General features: G+C 43.2%; 1 protein-coding gene across 17 annotated transcripts in view; it reads right to left on the bottom strand.

Annotated features, from left to right (window-relative positions):
- The window catches only part of CUX1 (cut like homeobox 1), a 351,459-nt gene that overhangs the window by 121,001 nt on the left and 207,035 nt on the right, over positions 1 to 23,423 (bottom strand). For all 17 annotated transcript variants that reach the window (XM_084881495.1, XM_084881496.1, XM_084881501.1 and 14 more), the window contains 4 exons: positions 17,344 to 17,481; positions 12,968 to 13,091; positions 8,956 to 9,032; positions 7,580 to 7,646 (listed from right to left, as the gene is read on the bottom strand). In XM_084881495.1, coding sequence (XP_084737621.1) covers positions 7,580 to 7,646; positions 8,956 to 9,032; positions 12,968 to 13,091; positions 17,344 to 17,481 — 406 coding nt within the window. The remainder of the gene's footprint in view (positions 1 to 7,579; positions 7,647 to 8,955; positions 9,033 to 12,967; positions 13,092 to 17,343; positions 17,482 to 23,423) is intronic.

Genomic DNA, 23,423 nt, shown 5'->3' with positions numbered 1-23,423 from the left:
AATTCTAGAATTCTAACTACATTTGGGCATTTCATGGAAAATGGAGAGTATCCATTAATCTTTACATTCTGTAGTTCCTAAAAATTGTATAGCCTTTTAAAGGGAAAAGATCACAGAAACGCATTAATGTGAAAATAGTCAAGCAAAAAGATAAATGAAAAGGTAAAAATATATGCCATCCAATAAAATTTCTAGAACATGTTCTGCTTTTGTGCTCCAGGCTATTTTGATAACATTCCAAACAGCACTTAATTTAAATTTTTCCCCCCAACTCCTTGAGGGAAATTAGACAGCACACAGGCAGTCATTTGGGGGTTAAGTCTCACTGATGTTGAGTCTCAATATGAATGCCTGGAGTCTTTGCTCTGCTCATCAGAGCATTAAATCTGAAAACTCAGGAGAGCAATGCAGCCAGGCTGCAAGAGTGATGCTATAAAGTTCTGCATTAAAAATTCATATTGCAGGCTTGCCTCAGAACTTGGCTCTGGCTGGAAGGAGAGCTGGAGGGGAAATGTGAGACACCCCACTGTCTTTCTGGCAATTGGAGACATTCCTCAACAAACAGCACCTCAGGAAGAGAATGAAAGGGCAAACAAGCCGTGAAGGAAATCAATGAGTTCAATTAGCTAGCTCTCTCTTGCTTTCCTACAGCAAACTTTTCATTCTTAAGGCTGGCTCAAAAAGTTTTTTTTATGATATCTCAGAACAAGAGCCCTAGCCATCCTTGCTGGTGCCCAGATGTTTGGCACCTCTCTTAATTTGTTTTACACCAGCCCAGAGAGCCCCAAATTCTCTCAGCAAGATGGAGCCAGATCTCTCCTGAACTCTACAAGTCACCCTGATGTGGGGCTGGAGGGGACCACACACTGAACAACCTGTCTCAGTTTAGAAAATGGGTCCTGCACACGCGTGGTATTTAGATTTCAGAAGACAGTTACTCTGTGGTTATTAACCCCCAGTGCTGAGCCATTTATTAAAGCATTAACAACTCCACAATGGTGTGTATGCTGAAATTTTTGCACCCAAGTGGCAACTAGTTAGGATTTGTATATTCAGAGTCCCTGGGAAGATGATGCGGCACTCTTTAATAGCTGCAGTATGCTGCGGTGCAGACGGACCGATTATCACAGATTCAACATGGAAAACGATGGGATTCTTTGGAGTTGAGACAGACCTTACACTGGGCCATGTAAGATGCAACGTGCTTTGCAGACAACAGCAGCAATGGAGGCCCCACAAATGGAGGGTGTGTGTGCAGATCCTGTGACAGGCACTCGACATCAGAAGAGTTTGATGATGTCACAAGGGAAGTCCCTAAAGATGCCATAGCCACTGGCAAAATGTAAACACACATACAAGAGAAAGAGCACGCGTGAAGCTTCCTAGTTTAAAGCCTGTAAGGCAAGGACAGCAGGGTAACAGTACCTCAGCCCAAACAAGAAAACCCACGGGCAACCCTCTTAACGTCCACCTACTGGATGGCACATGGTGCAGCATGTGCTGTTTCTGAAGAACCGTTCGTGACACAAAAGAGATATTTACATGCCAATAAAAAACAGAAATGAAAATTGCCTATCAATTTGATGCCACTTGTGAAAAAACAAAAAACAAAAATCACCGTATAGGAAAAAAAACAAAGGAAATATGCCAAAAGGTTGACATCAGTTATATCTGTGTTGTGAAATGAGTGATGATCTGCTTCTTTAAATATTTTAGAATTTTCTAAATTTTATATACTAAACATGACATTTTAAATTAAAAATAATAAAGGTCATATAAAAGTCTTCATTGATTTGGGCTATTCCATGGCAAGGACAGTTTCTCACTTCTTGTCAGTCTTCCTGCCTCCCTGCAAAAGGGCCCGACTGGTAGGAGTGTGCCCTTTGCCACGTCGGAAGCAAAGGAGAAGAGGCGCTGCGTCACAATACCTGCGGGGCCGCAGCCCCCAGCAGCAGCCAGGTCCCGCGGTGAGTCAGAAACACATGGCTTTGGAAGGAATTTCAGTGGGGGCAGGAGGTGGTGTGAACATTCCAGGCTGGGCCGCCAGCCCAATCCTTACTTCTTAAGGCACTTTAAAGGCTCAGATGGCTAGATAGCTCCTGCTCTCTTCTTAGAAGACAACAGCTTCCTGGTTTGCCTTCTAGAGAGCACACAGCCTCACTGGGCCTTCACCTCAGCGGTACCTCTGCTCCACCCATCTTCACAGCAAAGGCTCATGCTGACTTATTAAGTCAACAAAAATAGATGACGCGATGCTAATGTGCAAATGTACACAGAGAATAAGACAGGATCCTTCTGAGGAAGTTCAGCTGGCATTTGTCAACACGATGTAGTCTGCAGGAACACTCCCATTCTCACAGACCCCACAGTGTGGGAGGCAAGGAGGCATACATTTTAATGCCCATTTTACAGATCACTACTTGTGCGATGATCTTCTACAAATGGATGTTTTCTTCCAACAGCCCCTTTATCTCCTTTAGCTTCAAACCGAGTTCCCCAAGATTTACCTTTTAGAGTGAATCAGAAAAACCTTGAGGATCTCTAAAAAGAGCAAAATTTTTATAGAACCATGTCAAACTCAGGTGACAGTCCATGAAAAATGCTTTTCTCTACAATACCCTTTTCAAGAATTCTAAATGAATGATTGTTTATGCCCTCACATATAGGACAGCTACATATGCATGTACGCAGAGGCTGTGTCCATGTGCACATCACACCTGTAACTAGCCTGCCTCCTTTACTCTGCAGGTCTAGCACCATTTCAACGTGGACCTTTAGCAGGATTAGCTGAAGGGAGGAGTAAAGGTTTCCAAATCTCATGGCTGCCATTAATTTCTAGACCTGTGTGGAGTCCAAAGAACAGGTGAAGAATCCGTGGCAGTCAGAGGAATTTCTATTTGGATTTGAAAATATAAAGCCATCCTTTCTTTCTGCCCAGCCCCCTGGACTAGAGAAAACTCCAGATCAGAGCTGCATTGCGTAGAGAAAACAAAACAGCTGCCGTCAGTGCAAAAGTCAAGGAAAGCCCTTTAGGGCTCACCGAGGCTCCGGGTTTTAGGTGCGGAGCACAACACTTGTACAGGGGAAAAATCCCAGGAATTTTATAAAATGCACACAGTCTTTTGGAGATAAGATATAGATAAAAGTCATCAAGTTTCCCCCTCTGATCTGTTTCAGTTCTTTGTAAGGTTTAAGGGACAGTAGTTTCTTTATTCATCTATGCCCTGGAAACCATAAAAGTAGCTGCTTCACTATTTTTAGGGAAATTAATCTAGCCAGGATAATTACAGCAACCCATACTGGAAATTGATGACTAATCAAAAGGACAGGAAATAGAAAGTTTTATCTTCTTAAAGGTACAGCAGATAGACTCCACGTCAGGACAGTGAAGTTGGTCTTTACAAGTTCAATCAGGGGGAGCCAAATTGGCCCGGAGGATTATCAAAATCGTGTGCGAGCCTCAGGCTTTGTCACCTGGGCTCTACGCCTGAGACTTGCATGTGGAGCTGTAAAACGATAAATAAAAGAGAAATCAGTCTGCTACGGCAGACCCAATGGGGCTTGTGGGATAGGGACAGAGAATGAAACCCTTCAGGGAGCCTGTCACACTGGCAACCCTGCTCCATCAGGAGGCAGCAGCACAGAGGCCGTTACAGGCCGCCGTGCAGTGTGCCAACAACACTGCGTTTCAAGCCCAAAGGACTAGATCTGGGGCCTGACTGCATGTCCGGGGACTGTTTCCCTGTCCATGCAGTGAGCACGATGACTGTTGAAAAGAGTAAATAAGATACCCTGTAAGAAACCACCGTGAAAAGTCCAGAGTGATCTGTATGCAGAGAAGGCACCTACCCCATCTCCATTCTGACACACCGGTGGCATCTCCCTTCTGGGAGGCCTGTTTTGAGCTGTCGTTTTTGTCACCTTTTTAAATCGCATTCAGGTCCTCCGGGCCCCACGGATGGGCATGGAATCCCCCACCTCCGGGCTCCCGAAACAATTTCAGGAAAACTGTAAGCCACGCGCAAGTGGGAAACTTTTCTGCTTTCTCAGAGCATACTGTATATTATGATAAAATACTGGTTATATACTTGAAATAAAGAAAACACTATAAAATTAACCAAAGTGAAGTTCCTCATAAATGTCTCTTTTGTAATATAGTGTGTAAGTACATGCATATACAATGTAGCTCTTTTTATAAAGCATATAGGCAAGGAATACAACATAAGAAACATAAATTTTACTGGCAGGAAAGGTCTGGGAGGTGCAAATTCTCCTAAGACTAACATTAGCTGTAAAAAAAAATTAAAAAAAAAATGTAGCTTTTCAGTGCAATTCAATATTTTCTTTCATCAGAGGCTCAGAGCCGCAGCCCACAAGTTAAGAGGAATGTAATAAGCTGACTGTGTGTGTTACAATTGAAGCTCCTTTTGCAACCAGGATCCTGGGAGACGGAGCGAAGAGGTGGCCATGGATTTGAGCTAAAATGGGAATTCCTGCACTTTTGCTCAGAACGCTAGTGTCCTGGCTGGGAGAGCCGCATTCCTTCTGCAGTTGCAGCAGCAACCTAAGGCTAAGCACCAGTGAACAGCTGCGGAAGACAGGCGCAGAGACGCGGGCTTGCGTGATGGTGCCGGGCCTCTCTCCACCTCTAAATCCACCCGGAACCGCTCCACACCACTCTGCCTTGCTGGAACCTCCAAGCTAAAGTCATTAGGTACCAATTCTCTATTTTCCAAGAGAAGTGGGAAGATCTGTATACAGGGTGACCACCTGAGAAGCTGGTACTTTTTAAACTAAAAATAAAGAGGGAGGGGAGCAGAGAAATAATTCATTTATTTAACCCAGGAATGGTTATAATCTAAAACCCTGCAAACCCATTACACAACTGTTCTGGCAAACGCCGCTATGTTCCAACAAATATTAAACTGTGCTTGCCATTTGTCTAAGGAATCTTGCATTAATAAACATGAAGAAGAACACTTTTACCTCCCACTCTCAATGACAGGACCAAACAAAGACCAGCTGTATTCATCAATGGGTCCTTGTTCTGCACATAAAGGCTAATTACATTTTGCTTCAAGCCTACACATGGAAAACTTTACTGCTGCGGTGGCCGTCACAGTCAGCCCGTGCTGGCCCAGCTGACGCAGGGTGATGACTGCACACAATAAACAGGGGTCTTGGAATAGCCCTGGTGCCTTTGACCTGCAGGCTTCTTTACAAAATAGGGGTAAGGGACGGTCACACCAGTGACATCTTCCAGCGACACAGAGGCAGAGGCAACCCATGCTCTTTAAATCTCATGGGCAAGAGGATGCCAGCAAGGTCGGTGTTCTTCAAGGTCTGCTAATTTCAGAAAAGCACCCCAAGCCCTCCGGCAAGATTGCTAGGAATAGCTTCTACTGCTGATGGCGCTGGAGGCCGCACACAAATCTCCTAACTCGTCACAGCCACCCCATGCCTTGCCTACTATTATACCCATTGCACAGGTGAGAAAAGAGAGATGTAGAGGTCGGTGAGCTTGTCCAAGGTCACACAGGGACAGTGAGTAGTGGCCCTGTGTGAACCACTCCCAGATCAGTGTTCTCCAAAGCCCACATTCCCCTATGCTCCCCCACCCGCTTCCTACATTTTCTGTCAACAAACACATAAGAATCCTTCCTTTCCAAGAGATACAATGAATTGTTCTGAAATGCTTTAAGACCATTTGTGAAAGATTTGCCCCTGGAGGGCTTATATTCACATGTATTAACGAAAAGCTGTCTAATCGAATATAATATACATAGGCTGGGGCTGAAGCAGATGGTGGAGTGACAAACCTTTCCCAGAAAATAGAAGAGGAGAGGAATGCGGAGGGGGAAGCTTCACGTGGTATCTCCAAGACTGAAGCAATTGCCTCCGAAGTTAAAAGAAAGTAGCAATTATTATCTCAGTCCATTCTCTACATTTTTTGTGGATTACTTACTCTGGGAACCATTTACAGTAAGTGCTTGGCCCCAGGCTGCCTTTTGTTAGTAGTTGTCCATCTCTGATTTGGGAAATGCGGGGTCCCTGTGTGAGCCCAAGTCCACCCTCAGCACCCATCATGCCCACACTGACTCTGCAGAGAAGCCTTTGGGACTTCGGGACGGTCCTCCAAAGAGCAACCTTGCTGGTCTGTTTTCACAAACTGCCTCCGGGAACTACCTCCTTTGGCCTCCAGGAGCTCCCCATCTTGACTCATCTTCCAACCTCAGATCACATGTCACTCCCTCCAGGAAGGCTTCCTTGACAATTCTTTCCTTTTGCTCTAGCTGGACCTGTGCTGCGGACACTTGCCATTCTCATTTCCAGTTCCCTCTCCCCGATCTCTCAGGGGCTGCCCTCTGGCTTCTAAGTTTGCCACGAGGATTCCTGGCAGGGAAAGGGAGGTGGGTACGACCACGGAGTGTTGGTATCACCCCAGATTTCTCAACCCTCCCAAAGGCCACCAGTTCCTCTCAAGGTGGTCCCTTCAAACCTGGGCATGGCGGATTCCAGCCAGTGCTCACTACGGATGATGCATTCTGTGTCCCCCCCTTCCTTGCACATGCTACAGGAAAAAAAGAGATTAGACACAGTATTCCTGCATGCCCTCTACCGGGAATTGAGCCTGCAACACCCCCCCCCCCCATGTGCCCTGACTGGGACTCAAACCGGCAGCCTTTCAGTGCATGGATGACTAACTGAGCCACACCAGCCAAGTCTGGAAGTTGAACTTTTCTAACGCTCTCAAGGCAATGTTTTTCAAAATGGTTTATGACCAAGATCCACAGGAATGAATAACTGTGTTTTATTTAGCAAGAGTCCCCCTGCCCCCTGCCACCTTCCCCAGCCCACTAGGGCCTATGTGAGTGAGCACAGCAGCACTTCCTTCCTGGAATAGGCCGCCTGGGAGACACAGCCAGAGGCTCCCGCAGTAGGAAAAGGTGGTTTCAACGCTAGCCTGACACTGCCTGTCTGGACTTCAAGTAGAGGAGGCCATGGCTAGGAACAATCTGTGACTTCTTACCTTTCTTGATTTATGTCAATCTGATTTCTTCTGTTCTGGGGTTTTGCATGGAGTGTGGGCTACCAAGAAGTGATCCTATGGCAGACACTGATTTCCTTCTCACAGAGCCTTGTGTGATGTACATGCCCAAATATACACATTCACTATGTATGTGTCTGCAAAGGGATACCCAGTGTTGTTAGGTGTGACTTGAACAAATAAACCTGTATGGGAATGAAGGATTCTGGTAAAAGGTGATGTGTTTTGTCCCAAAATTTCTAAGAAAAAGTCACAGTGTTAACCAGGCTTCACAAAAATCAAGGAAAAAAGTTCCAGGTGGTAGGATTGTTCTGTGAGCACCAGAGCTTGGGTATTAAACTGACACAAGCAACTCATGGGAATAACACTGCATTCCTTACAGCAGTTCCAGAGGCCAAGCACCTTCTAAACCCTGAACCACTCTGCAAAGCCAACAGACAGAGGGAGGAGAGGGGAAAGCCTTCATGGATTGGCAAAGTCAGGTGAGACCTGACCAAATGAGCAGATGGAGGAAGCCAGGCAGAGACTTACTTGGCAGTAATTTCTTCATCGTATTTGGTTTTCAGGTCAAATAATTCTGTCCGAGTTTTTTCCAGGGCTGAAAGGAAGAGACGTAAAACCAAAACATAAGACACTAATTGTTTAAGTTTAAAAAGGAACAGTATACAAGTAACAGATTCTCATTTCAAAAGAGTAAAAAATTACAAAAGTATTTAGAATGGAATAGAAAATCGCCTTTTACTTCCGTCTCATCTCATCCCATCACCTCCTAAGAGATCAGATTTCCTCCCTTTAAATATATTTTGTTGTTTAAAAGTATTTCCACTTATCATTGTATATCAAGCATGTCAAACTCACGGACCGTGGCCCACACGCCTCATTTATTTAGCCCGTGTTGGACATGCTTGTTGTACATGTATCTATCTATTTTTCATCCCCCATAAATAGAATGATACAAGTACTTCCTGAGACTTGCCTTAATCTAAACCATTAGCTCGGGTAGCATGCCTAGAAATGAGGGGTTGGGGTAAGGGGCTTTGACGTTCCAAACTGCAGATCAATACCCCAGCTGGCCTCCCAACAGGCAAATGACATTCCCACTAATACTCTGAGTGTGACTATTTTCCTATAGCTCACCACCACCGAAGACTATCAATTAAAAATCTGTTTGACAGTCTGCTAGGCAAAATAATCATTCACTGATTTAATTAGCATATCCCAGACTATTAAAAATTGTTAACATGTTTTCATGTGTATCAGCCATGTGTATTTATTCTGCAAATTGCCTGTTCACATTCTTACCCCACTGTTCTACTGAATGTTTATCTACTTTTATGATTTGTAGGTAGTCTTTATATATTTTGAGTTTTATTCATTGTCTGCTAAGTTTATTGTGATTATTTTCCCATTTAAATTAAACATATAGTGCTGTTTCCCACAGAATAAAAAAAAAAAAAAGTAATGAAAGATTTATCATAATCTCTTTTGCTATCTTTTACATTTTAAAGGTCTGTTATTTCTGTTCTCCTTAACTTCACTGGGGTAGAAATAAGTTTTTCTTTTCCTAATATTGTTCCAAATGAAATGTCAGTCCTTGACAGTTTGGTGATTTAGATGAGTTTGTTGGAAAAAGAGCAGCGAGAAAGAATGGCTTGTGGAAAGGATGAAAATGTAATTCAGATCCTCCCACCTTGACATTAACAACTCAGTGTGGGTGACTAACAGAAGTCAAGGTGGAGAAGCTGGGGCTCCACGTGGCATTCTAGAGCGTGGGTTCCCTTCCTCCTCCAGGCTCCCCACGGCAGGGCCACAGACAGCAGAGGGGCCGGGAGAGACCTGAGACCGACCAGACTTCCCCCATGTCAGTCTTCCCTGCATCAACTTGACAAGCATGAAGAATAGCACACCTGTTTGCAGAGTCTGAACTTTATGTTCCGCTTCTTCCAGCTTTGAGGTGGTGGACATCTGTGTCTCTTGCAGCTTTCTGAAAAGGAAGAGAAGAAGCCAAATTGGTCATCTTGTTTACTAACATAAACACCTGGCGGGTTATGGAGTGAAGATGATCAGCTATCTTCACCGTAACTGACACATACAGCCAGTGACAGGCACATGATCAGGTGTCACTTGTCATGCCATGAGCACTGAGGCGCTCATTTACTGATGATTTTCTACTACCCAACTTTATACCCACATGTTACATAAAGTGAAGTGTGCATTTTGTGGGACTTGATGGGTGGTAACTAATGTAGGTTATCCTAAATGTAATTGCTTCTGAAATGCCAGATATTAAAAAAATCATCATCATGCACTCATTGTTTTCTAAAGTTAGCCCAAGAAGAATGATACATCTACATTTTGCTGACACAATGAAGGAATTTGTTGGAATAAAGGATGTACTAAATAGATGTGACAGCTGTTCCATTTTTGTTATAATGGAATGCGAATGCAACTGCAATACCTAATGGGAAATACTGAATGTTTTAAACTACATTCCACATATTTACATTCCCATGATCTCCAAACGAATTCCCTGGTCAATAAATAACATTCCTTCCTCCTAATCTGCAGAAAATTCTCCAAAAATAAGTTCATTATTTTTATATCATATGAATATAACACATGCTCTCATAATAATAAATCTGGGAATACAGAAAAGTAGAAATGACAGTTTTAAAAAAGCACCCAAATTTCCATCACCTATGGAAATAGATTGCTCATATTTTCACATACTTCAATTATAAAACTAACATATGCCCTGAGTTAAAAACAAACAAAAAAACCAAAACATGAATATTATAAGAGCATGGAAGATAAAATGCCCTTTCCCTTCCTTAGTTCTATTTCTTCCTCATATAGAGTTCTTTCACAGTCTTCTAAAATTTTTCTGTTTACAGAAATATAATATACAATATACTCTAAAGTAATATATACTGATGTAATTTACTATAGTACAATGTAAACTCATATGCAATATACTGCAGTGTAATATATACTCATATGTAATATACCATAGTGTAATATACTATGTTATATACTGTAGTGTGATACACACTCATATCTAATATTTTGAAATATAAACTTAGTATATGTAATATACTAAGTTTGATATGCATTCACATGTATCGATAGTTTACTGCAATGTACATATACTGCCTGCCCTTTCTTTTAGGGCACACAGGGTATTCTGAAGCTTGCTTTTTTATTTATCTCCATACTTTGGAGATACTCTACTCCAACATATATATAGTTCTTCTTGGTGCTTACTAAGTAATTGACGTAAGCAAGTCCCTAAAAACATTTATATTGTTTATCTTTTATTTCCCACCAAATAATTCTGCAGTGATCATCAGGTAGTTTTGTTGCGTAATTCTGAGAGGGCAACTATTAGATAATAATGATCAAAAAGTATGTGCAAATTTTTGTTTTGTTTAGATAGATGTCAAGAAACTTCCCAACAAAACAAACCTCACCAAGTAAACTCCCTTCAATAGTCTGTGAGAGTCTGTTTTCTTATGCCAACACCGAATAAAGCCAAATGCAATTTTACTGCCGAGGAAAGCTGAGCATTTGTTTGTATGAACTGCCTGCTGATCGCCTTTGCCCATTTTTTGTGGTGCTGCTTTTTTCTTATGAATTCTTTGTATATAAAGAAAGTAAGTCCTTTTCCTTATGTGGTGCTAATACTTCTTCCCAGTCTCCTGATGCTTGAAAAATGCTGTCTATTAGTATTTGTTTTTAAAAAGGTTTTAAATTTTAAGTAATGAAAATGGATTGCTCATTTTCACATACTTCCCAATTTTCCTTTTATGCTTACAGAGATCTCCCCACTCCAAAATTATTAAAAACAAAATATTTGCCCAAGCTTTCTTTCAATATGCAAATGATTTAATCATTATTACTTAAATCCTAGATCTGTTTCAATTTTTTTCATGTAAAGAATGAGGTAAAGATCTAGCTTTGTACTCCACCCTCAGTGGTCAGTCAGTTATTCACATTTTTTAATAGAATAAATTCTTTTCCCTAATTTGAAAAGTCAACGTAAAAATATTAAATTGCCATATTAAGTTTATTTTCATACTTTTGTAATATATGTTTGCTTATGCAGATGGGCTCACACTGTCCATAATATTTTATTATGCATTTTTCACTTTATATTATGCTGGATATATTTCTGTTATTACAAACTCTATGTAACTATTATTTTAATAGCTGCATGATGTTCCAGTTAGGGATGGCCAATCTTTTACTGACTCACTTCTCATATTGCTTACACCCGCCCCCCCCCCCATTAGTAATAACATGGTGAAAGCTATTTCTTTGGGTAAAAAGTGCTTTGCTAGGAGGTATTAAGAGTCCACTCATCTCTGAGAACCCCAACTTCTCTGGGGCCGCACAAAGTCCTGATCTCCCAGCAGTGTGGGTACAGCATCCTTGTGTCGAGTTGGGCTTGGCCTTGGCCCTGAAGTGGGAATTTTGAAGCCAGTCAGAGCACAGGGAGGTCAGGCCTGCAGTGTGGGTCAGCCCTGATCCCACCCTGGCTGACCAGCTGGGAGAACAGCTAAGCTGAGGCCTAGTGTCTCCATCTGTAAAATGAGATGCCCACTTTGCAGGTCTGTTCTGGACTCAGCATTATGCTCCAAGAGGGCCTGGTGGGTGCAGAGCATGCACTAGGGGAGTGGAGTGGGCATTGTTCTTCTTTCCTAAGTGAAGCCAGCTTAACAGAACTCCTGAGTCCTCAGTGATACCCATCTTCACTGAGCCCACCATATGAAAGTGCAAGAACTTGCGCGCAAAGTTAACCGGACACATTAGGCCAGGATTCTCACTTGAAACCACACATTTACTCCCTCTTATTAATGGATACACTCATTTCATGATAGTTTTAAAACAGAAAATCTATATTTCACCAGAGTTCTAAAACTCCAACTTATGTCCTATTACAGTTAAAAAAAAAAAAAAAAAAAAAAAAAAATATATATATATATATATATATATATATATATATATATATATGTATGTATTTTATTGATTTTTTACAGAGAGGAAGAGAGAGGGATAGAGAGTTAGAAACATTGATGAGAGAGAATGTACCTTGTACCTTGGTTGCGGGCACTGGGGATGTGCCCGCAACCAAGGTACATGCCCTTGACTGGAATCGAACCTGGGACCTTTCAGTCCGACGCTCTATCCATTGAGCCAAACCAGTTTCGGCCCATTACAGTTTTTATAAGGAATCTAACTTTCATTAAATCATCACAATAATGACAACCAGCTCACTATTGGTAGAAATGTTTTGGGTGGAGTAGGCGATCGAGATCTAAAACTCACAGCCTTTGGATAGTTCATGAACATATTTTACTGACATCAGCTCCTTGATCTACGAAACACTATGAGGTAATGAAAAGATGTAGAGTCGCCAACCACACACAGTTCATGCATGGCCTGGACAGACACACTGACTGAGACGGTCCCCCAGTGGGAAAAGACTGATATATTTCACTCAAAGTAGTCTCACCCACTACAGAATAAGGGACACCTTTAGTTTTCAAATAATTTTCCCTAGAGACCCTAGGATTTTGGTTTACTCCTGGGCATGTTTCACAAGTACATTTTAAAAACTGTCTTGTCATGTTAAGTTTATATATATATTTTTTAATTGATTTTTTACAGAGAGGAAGGGAGAGAGATAGAGAGATAGAAACGTCGATGAGAGAGAAACATCAACCAGCTGCCTCTTGCACACCCCCTACCGGGGATGTGCCCGCAACCAACGTACATGCCTTTGACCGGAATCGAACCTGGGACCTTTCAGTCCGCAGACCGACGCTCTACCACTGAGCCAAACCGTTTTCGGCTTGTCATGTGAAGTTTAGATGTAAAACATTATGTCAGTACCTGCAAACCCCAACACATGCTCACCTCTCCTTTTCTGCAAAATCATTTTGTAACTTTTGTTCCTTTTCGAGAGCTATAGTCTCAGCTTGGTTCTTCAGAGTCTGTTCATATTCTCGGATCTTCTCTTTAAGTGCTTTTATCGTAACCTCTGCAGAAAGAAAGAAAGAAAGAAAGAAAGAAAAAAACTACAGTAAGAGAAGCACAGTTCCATGTGGCTATATATACAGGCATTCGTAACCGAGTAGGATCGGTGTGTTTTAAACTTTAGCTCTTCAACTCTGACACAAAATCAATGGTTATGAGTCCCTTCAGAGACCTTTTATTCCCTAAATGTTAAATTGAACTTTAAACGTTTAGGTTGAGGAGGATCAATGGATTTTGCTGGGAAGAAGAGTTATGGTTTCTCTAATACAACTTAAAAAAAAGGAGGGGGGAATCAATGGTAAAATATAACATCTTATTGATGAGTCTTAAATTAGTCCTCTACTGAGGAAAATTAATAATGTTTTAGTGTGGGTTTTAGTACTTTCTTACAAAGAAAACAGTTCATAATTGTGTGCACATTTGGAAGATGTCGTCTTAGCTGAAGTCACTAGTCTGCAGGCCTGCCTGGCTGTGGGCACACTTTTGCCATGTCACAGTAATGAAACATGGAGTGTGCTAAGTAGATACAACATGCATCTCCTTGGCTGGAAAGGACCCACCTTGCCACGGGTGCAGAGGGCACCCTCCATCGAGGCCAGAGTCTGACAGCCTACGGCTGTGTGTGAAGAGCAGACAAACAGGGCCCGGGGGAGCTGCACTGGAGGGATGGTAAGGATCAAGGGTGTGGGTAGTGGTGCTAGGCAAAGACGGAGCCCTGCAGTGCCAGGCTCAGGACATAGGCCCCCTGGGAGGGCAGGCTAGCCCTGGAAAGCTCAGGCCAGGGATGCCCTGAGGGATTAGCCTACCAGGATGCCATGTTTACAGCTGTCACTTCATTTTTAATATATTTTATTGTTTGTTTTTTTTTACAGAGAGGAGGAGAGAGGGGTAGAGAGCTAGACACGTCGATGAGAGAGAAACATCGACCAGCTGCCTCTTGCACATCCCCTACTGGGGATGTGCCCGCAACCAATGTATATGCCCTTGACTGGAATCGAACCTGGGACCTTTTAGTCCGCAGACCGACGCTCTACCACTGAGCCAAACTGGTTTCGGCTTCGGCTGTCACTTCAGTTACCCAAAATGGGAACGCCAAAGTAGATGTAATGAATGGGGCAGGGTCCTAACTCACAGTAGTGGTGGCTCTAGGGCAGGACCACTCCACATGCTCCCTCCCACAGATACCTCCTCCCCGTGTGCTGAGCAGTCCCTGGCAGAGCACTGTGGTCCCAACTCCAAGGAGAATGGGGCTCTTGAACCCATTTCTTAGAAGGAAAGGCTGAGGCTCTTTGTGGCCCCAGCACCTGGCACAGGTGGGGGTGCTCTGGAAATGGCTGAGTCATAAGGAACGAAGGAGCTGAGGCTGGGCCGACAGGGTGAGGCCCAGACAGGGCTTGTGACCTGGGGCTCCAGGCTCATGGGACAATGCCAACTGCCAGGTCTTTGCCCAGGGAAGAGCTCACTTGGTGGCCCCTTTCCTTCAGGCAGTAACTCACGTCCCCTTCACTGCCTGAGCAGCACAGACATGCTGTATTTATGTGGCTTAGTAGGTAAAAGCTAAAGGCTCTTTGGTTAAGAGAAGAAATTGGCCGTTTTTATTAAGTGGAAGCCAGATGGTTCTCCTTAGAGGAAGAGAGAGGGAGTTAAACTGGGGATCCTGTCAGGGCATTTGAAAGAAGAACAGGGGGCTCTGCCTTTTGGACTGGCTATTCCGGGCCTGAAAGAAATCTCTGTGACCACTGTGGTTAGTGGTTCCCATTACTGTCAGGTCACACTGACAGGGCCAAAGTCGCCTCTGAAAACACCTGCACATTCCGTAAGTCAATGGTCCATGCAAACATATAGAATTCTTGCCTCTAACAATTGGTTGGAAATATCTGTTCAGCCCCTGGACCCCAGTGCTTATTCCAGTGGGCTTCTCAGTGTGGCACCTCTAAGCTCCTTCCAGGGACACTGGGACATTGGATGGGGTTCCTACGCCGTCTAATGAGGTCTCTTTGCTATTCTCCAATCAGTGAGCTGAGCCTAAGTCCAGGGCTGACTTGTCCTTGAGCCTCTGACTCTGGTCCTCCTCCTGTTTACAGGTCTGTTTCCAGAACATGCTCCTGTGAGCAGGTGAGGAAAGAGAATAGTGTGGCAGAAAGGGCACTGAAGTGTCCTGTTCTCATTGGCTATGGCTGGGGCCCCAACTTACTCATCTTTAAATGCGGGGAAGAATTATAGCACATAATAAATTCCCATCCTGCTCTAACTTTTTACCAAAACACAATATGGTTGTGATGACTAAAACAAGTGACATGCACCCCAACCCTTCCAAATTAAAATCATTTTTATATTGGGAAGGAAAGAGGAACTTAACATTTTTCTGGAGGTTGGAAAATCTGTTACTATATCAATAGATAAAGAAGAGGGTTTCTAGAAAAACAACAACAGTGCTCCGTAAGAGCAGCTGATCTTTACTGAGAGTCAGGAACAGTGCTAAATGTCTCACCAGCATCTCATTTTACCTATAACAATCGTACGCGGTGAGTGTGAGAATCCCCCAAGAAAATGAGGCTTATCACAAGGTGAGACCCCTTGTTCAAGGTCACACAGCTAAGTGACCTTGAAGGGACTCACACCTGGCCTGTACACCCAGTGCCTTTGCCCTTAAGTCTCTAAATAATATACCATTTCATTACAAACACCCATCGGGGGGCCTTTGGGAGCAGGACATTTCACTCTCAGGTGCTGTCCTTGTTGGCCATGGAGGCACTGACGAAAGCAAGGCTGGGGGGAGGGATACCAGCACCTCACCATCCCCCCACAAAACAGAAGGAAAATAAACACCAAGAGTAAGATGCTAGAGGTCAATGGATGGGAAAAAACGAAGTTCATTCCTTTTGGGTAGGGCTACTCGGAACCCAGGTGTGTGCATTTAGAGGTTATCTTTCTTTTCTTTTTAATTTTGACATTTGTATATACCCCTGAAACCATCATCAGAATCAAAATAATTAGCTTTCCATCATCCCAACAGTGTTCTTGTACCCCTCTGTGAAGTTTCCATCCTGTCCCACCCCAGCTAAATCTGCCTCCCTCCCCCCCCCCCCCCCCCCCCCCCCCCGCTGGGAAAGGCAGCACCTTCTCCCACCCAGGTCCCAGCTAGTAAGTCCAACACCTCACCTCCCAACAGGACAAAGCTGTCCCTGAGTTTAATGACTCACCACTCCCCGTGGCAGCAGATGGGGTGGTGTGTGTGTGTGTGTGTGTGTGTGTGTGTGTGTGTGTGTAATCTTAGCTGTCTCTCACCTCTAGTCCCCCGAGGAAGGGGACCCATGGGACTGCTGCCCACACTGCCCAGGCCTGTACCTTCTAGCTGCTCATCATAGTTTTTGACTGGATCCTTTTCGTGGACAATCCCTTCTCGCAAGCCTGTCTTCAATGGGCTCAAAGCCCAAGGACACTTTAAAAAATCTTCATCAGTTAATTCTTTAGAAGGCCACTCGGAGGAGATCATCAAAGTGGTTTAACTTTCCTTTCTAGCTCCTGCTCAACTAAACCCCAGACAAAAGCCAACAGACTGCATGTCTCCTTGGAGCTCCTGGAAAGCCTGCAGCTCCCGTCAGACAGGGCTGTGCTTTTCCGTCAAGAAGAGGACGGCATAGGGCTCCCTGAATCTGAGCACATCTGGATTTTGGGTGCAGAAGCGATTTCTTTCTTCTTCCCTGACAGGAAAAGCCAGGCAATTTTTGCCCTTTTTGTCTTGTTGACGGCAGGGCAACCGCACCAAGAGGCCATTTTCTTTCACTGAATTCGTAATGAGTAGGTGATGCTGACAAGGAAACAGTAGTGCTTAAGCATGCAGACTTGTAGGATGCGGCTAAAGCCTTAATGTATCGGCAGCAATTATTAAATGACTTACTGGAGGTGACCCTTTGATCATAAGCTGGATCTGACAGGTGTTGCCCGCAGGCAATGCATCTTTCTTGTAAAAGGCAGATCCTATCACATGATGATACAGGAAGAATTTTAAAAGAATCCTGATCAGTCCCGTCACAGGGCAATAAAATCAGATGTAGTTACTGTGCAGAGGAAAAGTTTTACTTCCAAATAGCTAAGCATTATTATTATCTCTCTTTAACGATTATGGTTTTTACCCCACCCTGACTTTATGACGTGTATTACAATTAGAGCTAGTCCCAACAGGATGGGGAAGGCAATTTAAAAAAAAAAAAAAAGACAAGAAAGCGCCAAGCAAAGAGGCATCTTCCACCAACCTTGATTTTTTACTTCAGCAAATTCCTTGTTGTATTCCTCGAGTGTTTCCCTAAGTTTCTGGTTCTCTGTTTCAATGTCGTGCAGGCGCTGCACTTTGAGCTGGAGCTGCTGCCCGAGATCCAGGGCTGGCACGGGATCTGCGTGAGAGGTGAACACACATCAGCCCACTCTGGACCCAGACGAGCCACCTTCACGGTCACACCGAGGCTCAGGCAGACTCCAGCCTGTGGCTGCTACCACCTGCCAGAAGTCGGGGCACATGGGACCTTGCCACCTCCTTCAGAGTCCCTGGGAGCACCACGGCTGGGTTAGGGCCACTTCTCTGCTGCTACAGAGGATGCGTGCATATACAGACTCACCCAGGGCCTCCAAAACAAATAGGGTGAAATGGCCACCGAATCACTGGGATATGCCCACTGCTTTGGCATAGTGTGACAGTGAACCTTTGAGCTGATAGGAAGAGAGACACATTGGCGGCAGCAAGCAGAGGCACCCTGGGAGATCATCCATGCACCTACAGCTGCATGGGAGGATCAATGGTGTGTGTGGAGGTACCTAAGCCACAAGTTTACAGTAATTCTGATGAAGTTGAAATAACACCTAATACTCTGAGAGTGTCTCATTGTGACAGAGTGCTTTACAGACATTTTCTCCTTTGAGTCTCACAATAATACTGGAAAAGAAATGCAAGATGTGTATTAGTTCCTTTCACAGAAGTGGAAACTAAAGCTCAGGAACCTGAGTGACCTGTCAAGGTTTCCCGGCTAGTTAGTGGACAGAGAACTCAAACCCGAGTCTGTTAACTCCAAGTGACTGTTGTTCCAACAAGGAAGACCCCCTGATGGAGTGGAGTTAGTAAGCAGGACATGCTCACTCTCCGTCACAATCCTCCTTTGCTAACCAAGGACACTCACAAGAGTCAGGTGAGCTGGGGAGCTAGCCTGAGGTGACGGTGACCCGCCCTAGGCCATTGGGCCAGGTAGCCAGGAGACCACCACCTTCCAATTATAGTATAAACAGCAGGAGATGGCACCTGGGCCAGTTATGTGAGGTCTTGTGGCCAAGTCAATAAATTATCTGCCATCAGATTTACTTACAAAAAACTGGATTTTAATCTAAAATTAGATTGGAGACACAGAATTTATGTACTGACTGTTGGCACAAAATGGAGAGACATTAAACATTCTCCTGGCGTTCATTCTATCTTTTTTTTCCCGTCATCTGCCTAAAAGGCACGCATAATCCACCTGCTGGCACCGGCGGAGCACTTCCTCTGGAACGCCTGCTCCATCAGAGGAGAATACCCAAGTCCGCTGGGCTCAGAAAAGATTATTGAAGATATTTCTGGTATGGACGCCAGCATCACTTGTGAAATGGCTGCAAGGATTTAGTCTCCGGTTGAGGAATGCTAAACACCGAGCACAGCAGATCAACAAGGGTATATATTCAAGAGCTCACTTAATTTTCAAATACCAGAGTCATTAATTTTTCAGACCACCCCTGGTTCCTGGAAACGAGGGCTAGATCCGCATGTTTCAGCCGCCGCGCCTGCCAGGAGCCAGGAGCTCTCGGAGATGCCAACGTCTTCCCAGAGTTTACAAAAGGCGGGCACTGGGATGTGTCCAGCACAACGGCGCGTGGGGTTCAGCGCCAACGCTGTCCATCATGTGAAACCTCTGGCTGCCGGGCACGTATTCTGTGTGTGTATACAGTTTATGACTACATCACTTTCTTATTTGTGGCTTTTCATTATTATTTTAGTCAGCATTAAAATATTTATATTGAATTAGATTTCAAAAGCTATGTAGGGAAGATAGTTCTTTATCAGTAGAAATAGTAACAACAGTAAAGACTGAATTACTCAGAACATTCCAGGTGTAGGTATTTTTGTTTTAAATTTCAGTATTTTCCAGGGTATCACCCCACTGATACCCCCTTCCTCTATGACCTCACACTGGGCAAATGGCCTGAAGGGAACAAACTGTATGCCTTCACGGCCCCCTTCACATAGAACCACAATCTGAACTTGATACAGAGGTCAGGGAAGGACTGAGGAGGGAGAGCCGTTGCTCTGCATAAAATTCTATTAGTGTTCGTTCGTGTAGGCTTTCCAGCACAACTGCCAGTACAAATTATATCTTTAGAGAGCTAAGCTAGTATACTGCAATCCATCCCTAAAATTTCTGTCGACAACTTTTCCAGTCCATTCCTAAAAAAAAATAAAAAATAAAAAATAAAAAATCCAGGACCACTGTGTCTGCTTTGAATAAAAAATAGCTTTCCTCATTTGACTCGGCAAGGAATTCAGTGACATATAAAAATAACATGCATATTATCAAGTGAATAGTAACTAGACCTTTAGAGAAATTTTCAAAGCATTATATTGTAAATGAAAATTCTGGCAATCTCATAATTATTCATTATGGCATGTATATTTAATTTAACACTATTAAAGGTTAATGCCTAAGTAGCAAAACTGGTCACAGAATAAAGAATGAACTGAATGTTCAAACATCTCTATGCATTCAACTTCAAACTTTACCACAGTACAGTCGAATGACTAAACGCCTGCAGCATTTGAATCTTGTTTTGGATTATGTAAAAGGCATTGCTAAAGTACCTCTTAGGCTTAATTTTTATTACCTGCATTAAAGGAACAGCTAATTACCACATGACAATATAATGACTCCAGCGTGTTTGGACTAGAGACCAAAACAACGATTTTCGGCATGCCAAACCCCAACCTGCATGTTAATCTAGGGGAAATCATAGCTTTTTTGTCTCGTTAATGATTTCCAATGCTATTTAAACCCCGCACAAGTATTGTTAGGCCTCATTCTGAGCATCACAAGCCTCCGATCTCAGCAGCTCAATTAGAGAATTGTCTGGGGGAGGTAAGAGAACACACCCATATGTGGAACAGGAACACACAAAGCCCTCACCTGTCTTCCCTGCCTCCTCCAATTCAACAGGCTTTATTGCAAGTTCCATCCACCCAACGTGACAAACTTGCAATTTGTTTTACAATCATCTAATAGTTAATTCCTAAAACACCCATCGAGGCACTATAGAGCTCATTTATGTAACACAGGACCCAAAGAACATAATTACAATGAACAATACCACAGTCACCTGTATTCATTCAGCACCTTCTCCCAGGCACATGTAACATTATCTCATTAATTCCAGACATCCCAGTCCGGGTGGTGGAGGTAGCTCTGCAATATGTCTGGTGCTGGCTCCTCACCCAAGAAACAGGGAGAGGAGAGAAGTCAGTGAGGCAAACAAATATGCAAAATTCTAATGAAGATTTCTGCTTACTGAACTAGTAGCCAACTGAATTATTCTGTTTCATCAAGTCCTAATTTAACAAGTATTCCCTAAGCATCTTTCTGCTCTTGGGAAGGCCCAAGTGAGGCACTGGGATGGACACAGCTATGCCAACTGTACCAGCTTCACAGTAGAGATAAACCATGTTCATGAATATCAACGGTAAAACAGGATGGACCACATGAGTAAATGACCCATTCCAGATAGAGAAACTGGGAAAAGTAGACTTTTTTTTTTTTTTTTTTTTTTTTTTTTAAAGGGAGACAAAGAGTTCAGACCCATGGAGACTGTCTGGCAGTCAGTCCATGAAGAAGATGCAGCATTTAGGGGGAAAAGGAGCAGGGAAGCGCCAGGCACACTGCAGTCTACTGCTGGCACTCCAGGACACATTCTGTGATATCAGGATTGTTCTAGGTGCTGGGGGGACATGATGGTGAACAAGATAAAACCTGCCTTCAATGACTTGACATTCTGAGGTGAGGGATATGGACAAAAAGCAAAATAAAATAAAATACTTTTAAGGACTGCCAAGCATGAGGAAGAGAGAAAAAAAGGTGTGGAAAGTGGGGAATGGGTACTGGAGACAGGCTGGCAGGGAGGGTCTCTTGGAGGAGGTGACACTGAATGGGGAACCGGGTGGTGGAGGGGAAATACAGGAAGATGCTGGGCAGAGGAGACGAGACGGCATTGCAAAGGGATGTGAACGTGGATATTCAAGGTAGAGAGAAGCTGATAAGGCTGCAACAAAGGGAAGGAGAGTGGCAAAGCACAAGTGGTCAGGGAGGAAGGCCCATGCTCAAAGATTAAACAAAAACATGAGCACAATCAAGGAGAGAAATAGAATATGTGAAGAATAAAATAGAACCCTAGAGCTGAAAACACATTATCTGAGGTATCCTGTTAGTGCAGTAGGTAGCGGCACATCCGTCTCACAAAAATACAATGCTGAAGAAAGCCCGAGGACAGAGTCTGGATTCAATTCTATTGCTGATGGGAAAAACCATCAGAGAATAGGACTGGGGCAAGACGAGTGACTGGGGCATGAGAAAGAAATACTGCAATTCTTTGAACCACAAAAAATTGTTGGTTTTCTAGTTGTAAAGTTTCTAAGAGTTTTAAGCTTAAAGATAAGTTATATAATTTTCTTTTAGAAAGTTAAGTGTTCCAAATTAGCTGCCCATTCTGTGACAGCAGATGGCTATCAGTCATATGTTCTCTGACAACATTAAAACAACAACAATAAACCAACATAAACCATGTCTTTGAAATCCATGTGATGTTTTAATACTTAGTGGGAAAATTATTACTTCTTGAAAGAGATTCATCTATAGTAAGAACATTCTAAAAGTGGACATTTGGAAAATTTCCCATCATTATATAAACTTTTGTGCAAAGACAACATCCTCTTCAAAAATGTCTCAATGTGCCCTAACTGGTTTGGCTCAGTGGATACAGCGTCAGCCTGTGGACTCAAGGGTCCCAGGTTCGATCTGGTCAAGGGCATGTACCTTGGTTGCGGGCACATTCCCAGTAGGGGGTGTGCAGGAGTCAGCTGATCGATGTTTCTCTCTCATACATGTTTCTAACTCTCTATCCCTCTCCCTTCCTCTCTGTAAAAAAAAAAAAAAAATCAATAAAATATATATTAAAAAAATGTCTCAATGTCTGAGAACATGCATAATGGTGTAGACTATGGGACAGATTGCATGTGTTCAAATCCCAGCTCTGCCATTTAACTGGCTGTACAACTTTAGACAAGTTACTTAATTACAAAAGATATTATGTGCATACACTTAGAAAACTTCCAGGCATGGAGTTAACACTCAATAAATGTTACCTATTACCAACCAACTCAAACCTGATGAAATATTTGCCAAAAAAAGTTTCAAATAATTTATTACTAATATGAAAAATACAGTATCTTCTGACTAGTTGGCAAGAAAAATTGAAATCAGGAAAAATCGAAATGTACTAGTTGAATTTCAACAAATAGTATAACGGGTACACAGGTTTCAAAAGTATAAACCAACTTTTTATAAAGATAGCCAATAATGTATTGCTTTTATTGGATCTATGTATCTTTGTGAGTTATCTTTTCCAGCCATTTATGACATCCATTAAAATCAAGAATAAAAATAACAAAACTTGGAGGCTTCTGGTCATGACAAATTAGCCAGTATTGGACTTGCCCTCTGGCTATAAACAACTATTAGTAGAATACTAGGCAAACTACGAAATAACCATTTTTGTTATTCGACAATTGGCAAGGCAGGACAGTGATCCCTGAGAGAAGGGAAACGAATGAGGTGAGCCTACGGCCATCTGACTTTTTGCCAGGAAACACTTTCTAGACTGCAGCGCTGGGAAGGGGTACCCCAAGCAGAGCATCGGTCCTTTTTGTTGTTGTTGTTAATCCTTACACGAGGCTATTTTTTCCATTGATATTTTAGAGTGTGTGGAGGAGACAGAGAAACATCGATGTCAGAGAGACACATTGGTTGCCTCCCACATGCACCCCGACCCAGGGCAAGGGATTGAGCCTGCAACCGAGGCACCTCCCTTGATTAGATTCGAACCTATCACCCTTCAGGCCGAGGGCTGATGCTCTAACTACTGAGACAAAATGGTTAGGGCAGCATGGGTCTTTCTGAGTTGAGAAGATAGAGGATGGAAGGTATTTGGAATTTGTAGGGCATAGTAATGGAAAGGAGAAGATATGCAGAGAAAGAGCTAGAGGAATCTGCAGAGG

This window comes from Pipistrellus hanaki (genome assembly GCF_964339955.1).
Source record: "Pipistrellus hanaki genome assembly, chromosome: 4".
Taxonomy (NCBI): domain Eukaryota; kingdom Metazoa; phylum Chordata; class Mammalia; order Chiroptera; family Vespertilionidae; genus Pipistrellus; species Pipistrellus hanaki.
This window is presented reverse-complemented; position numbering and strand designations above follow the sequence as displayed.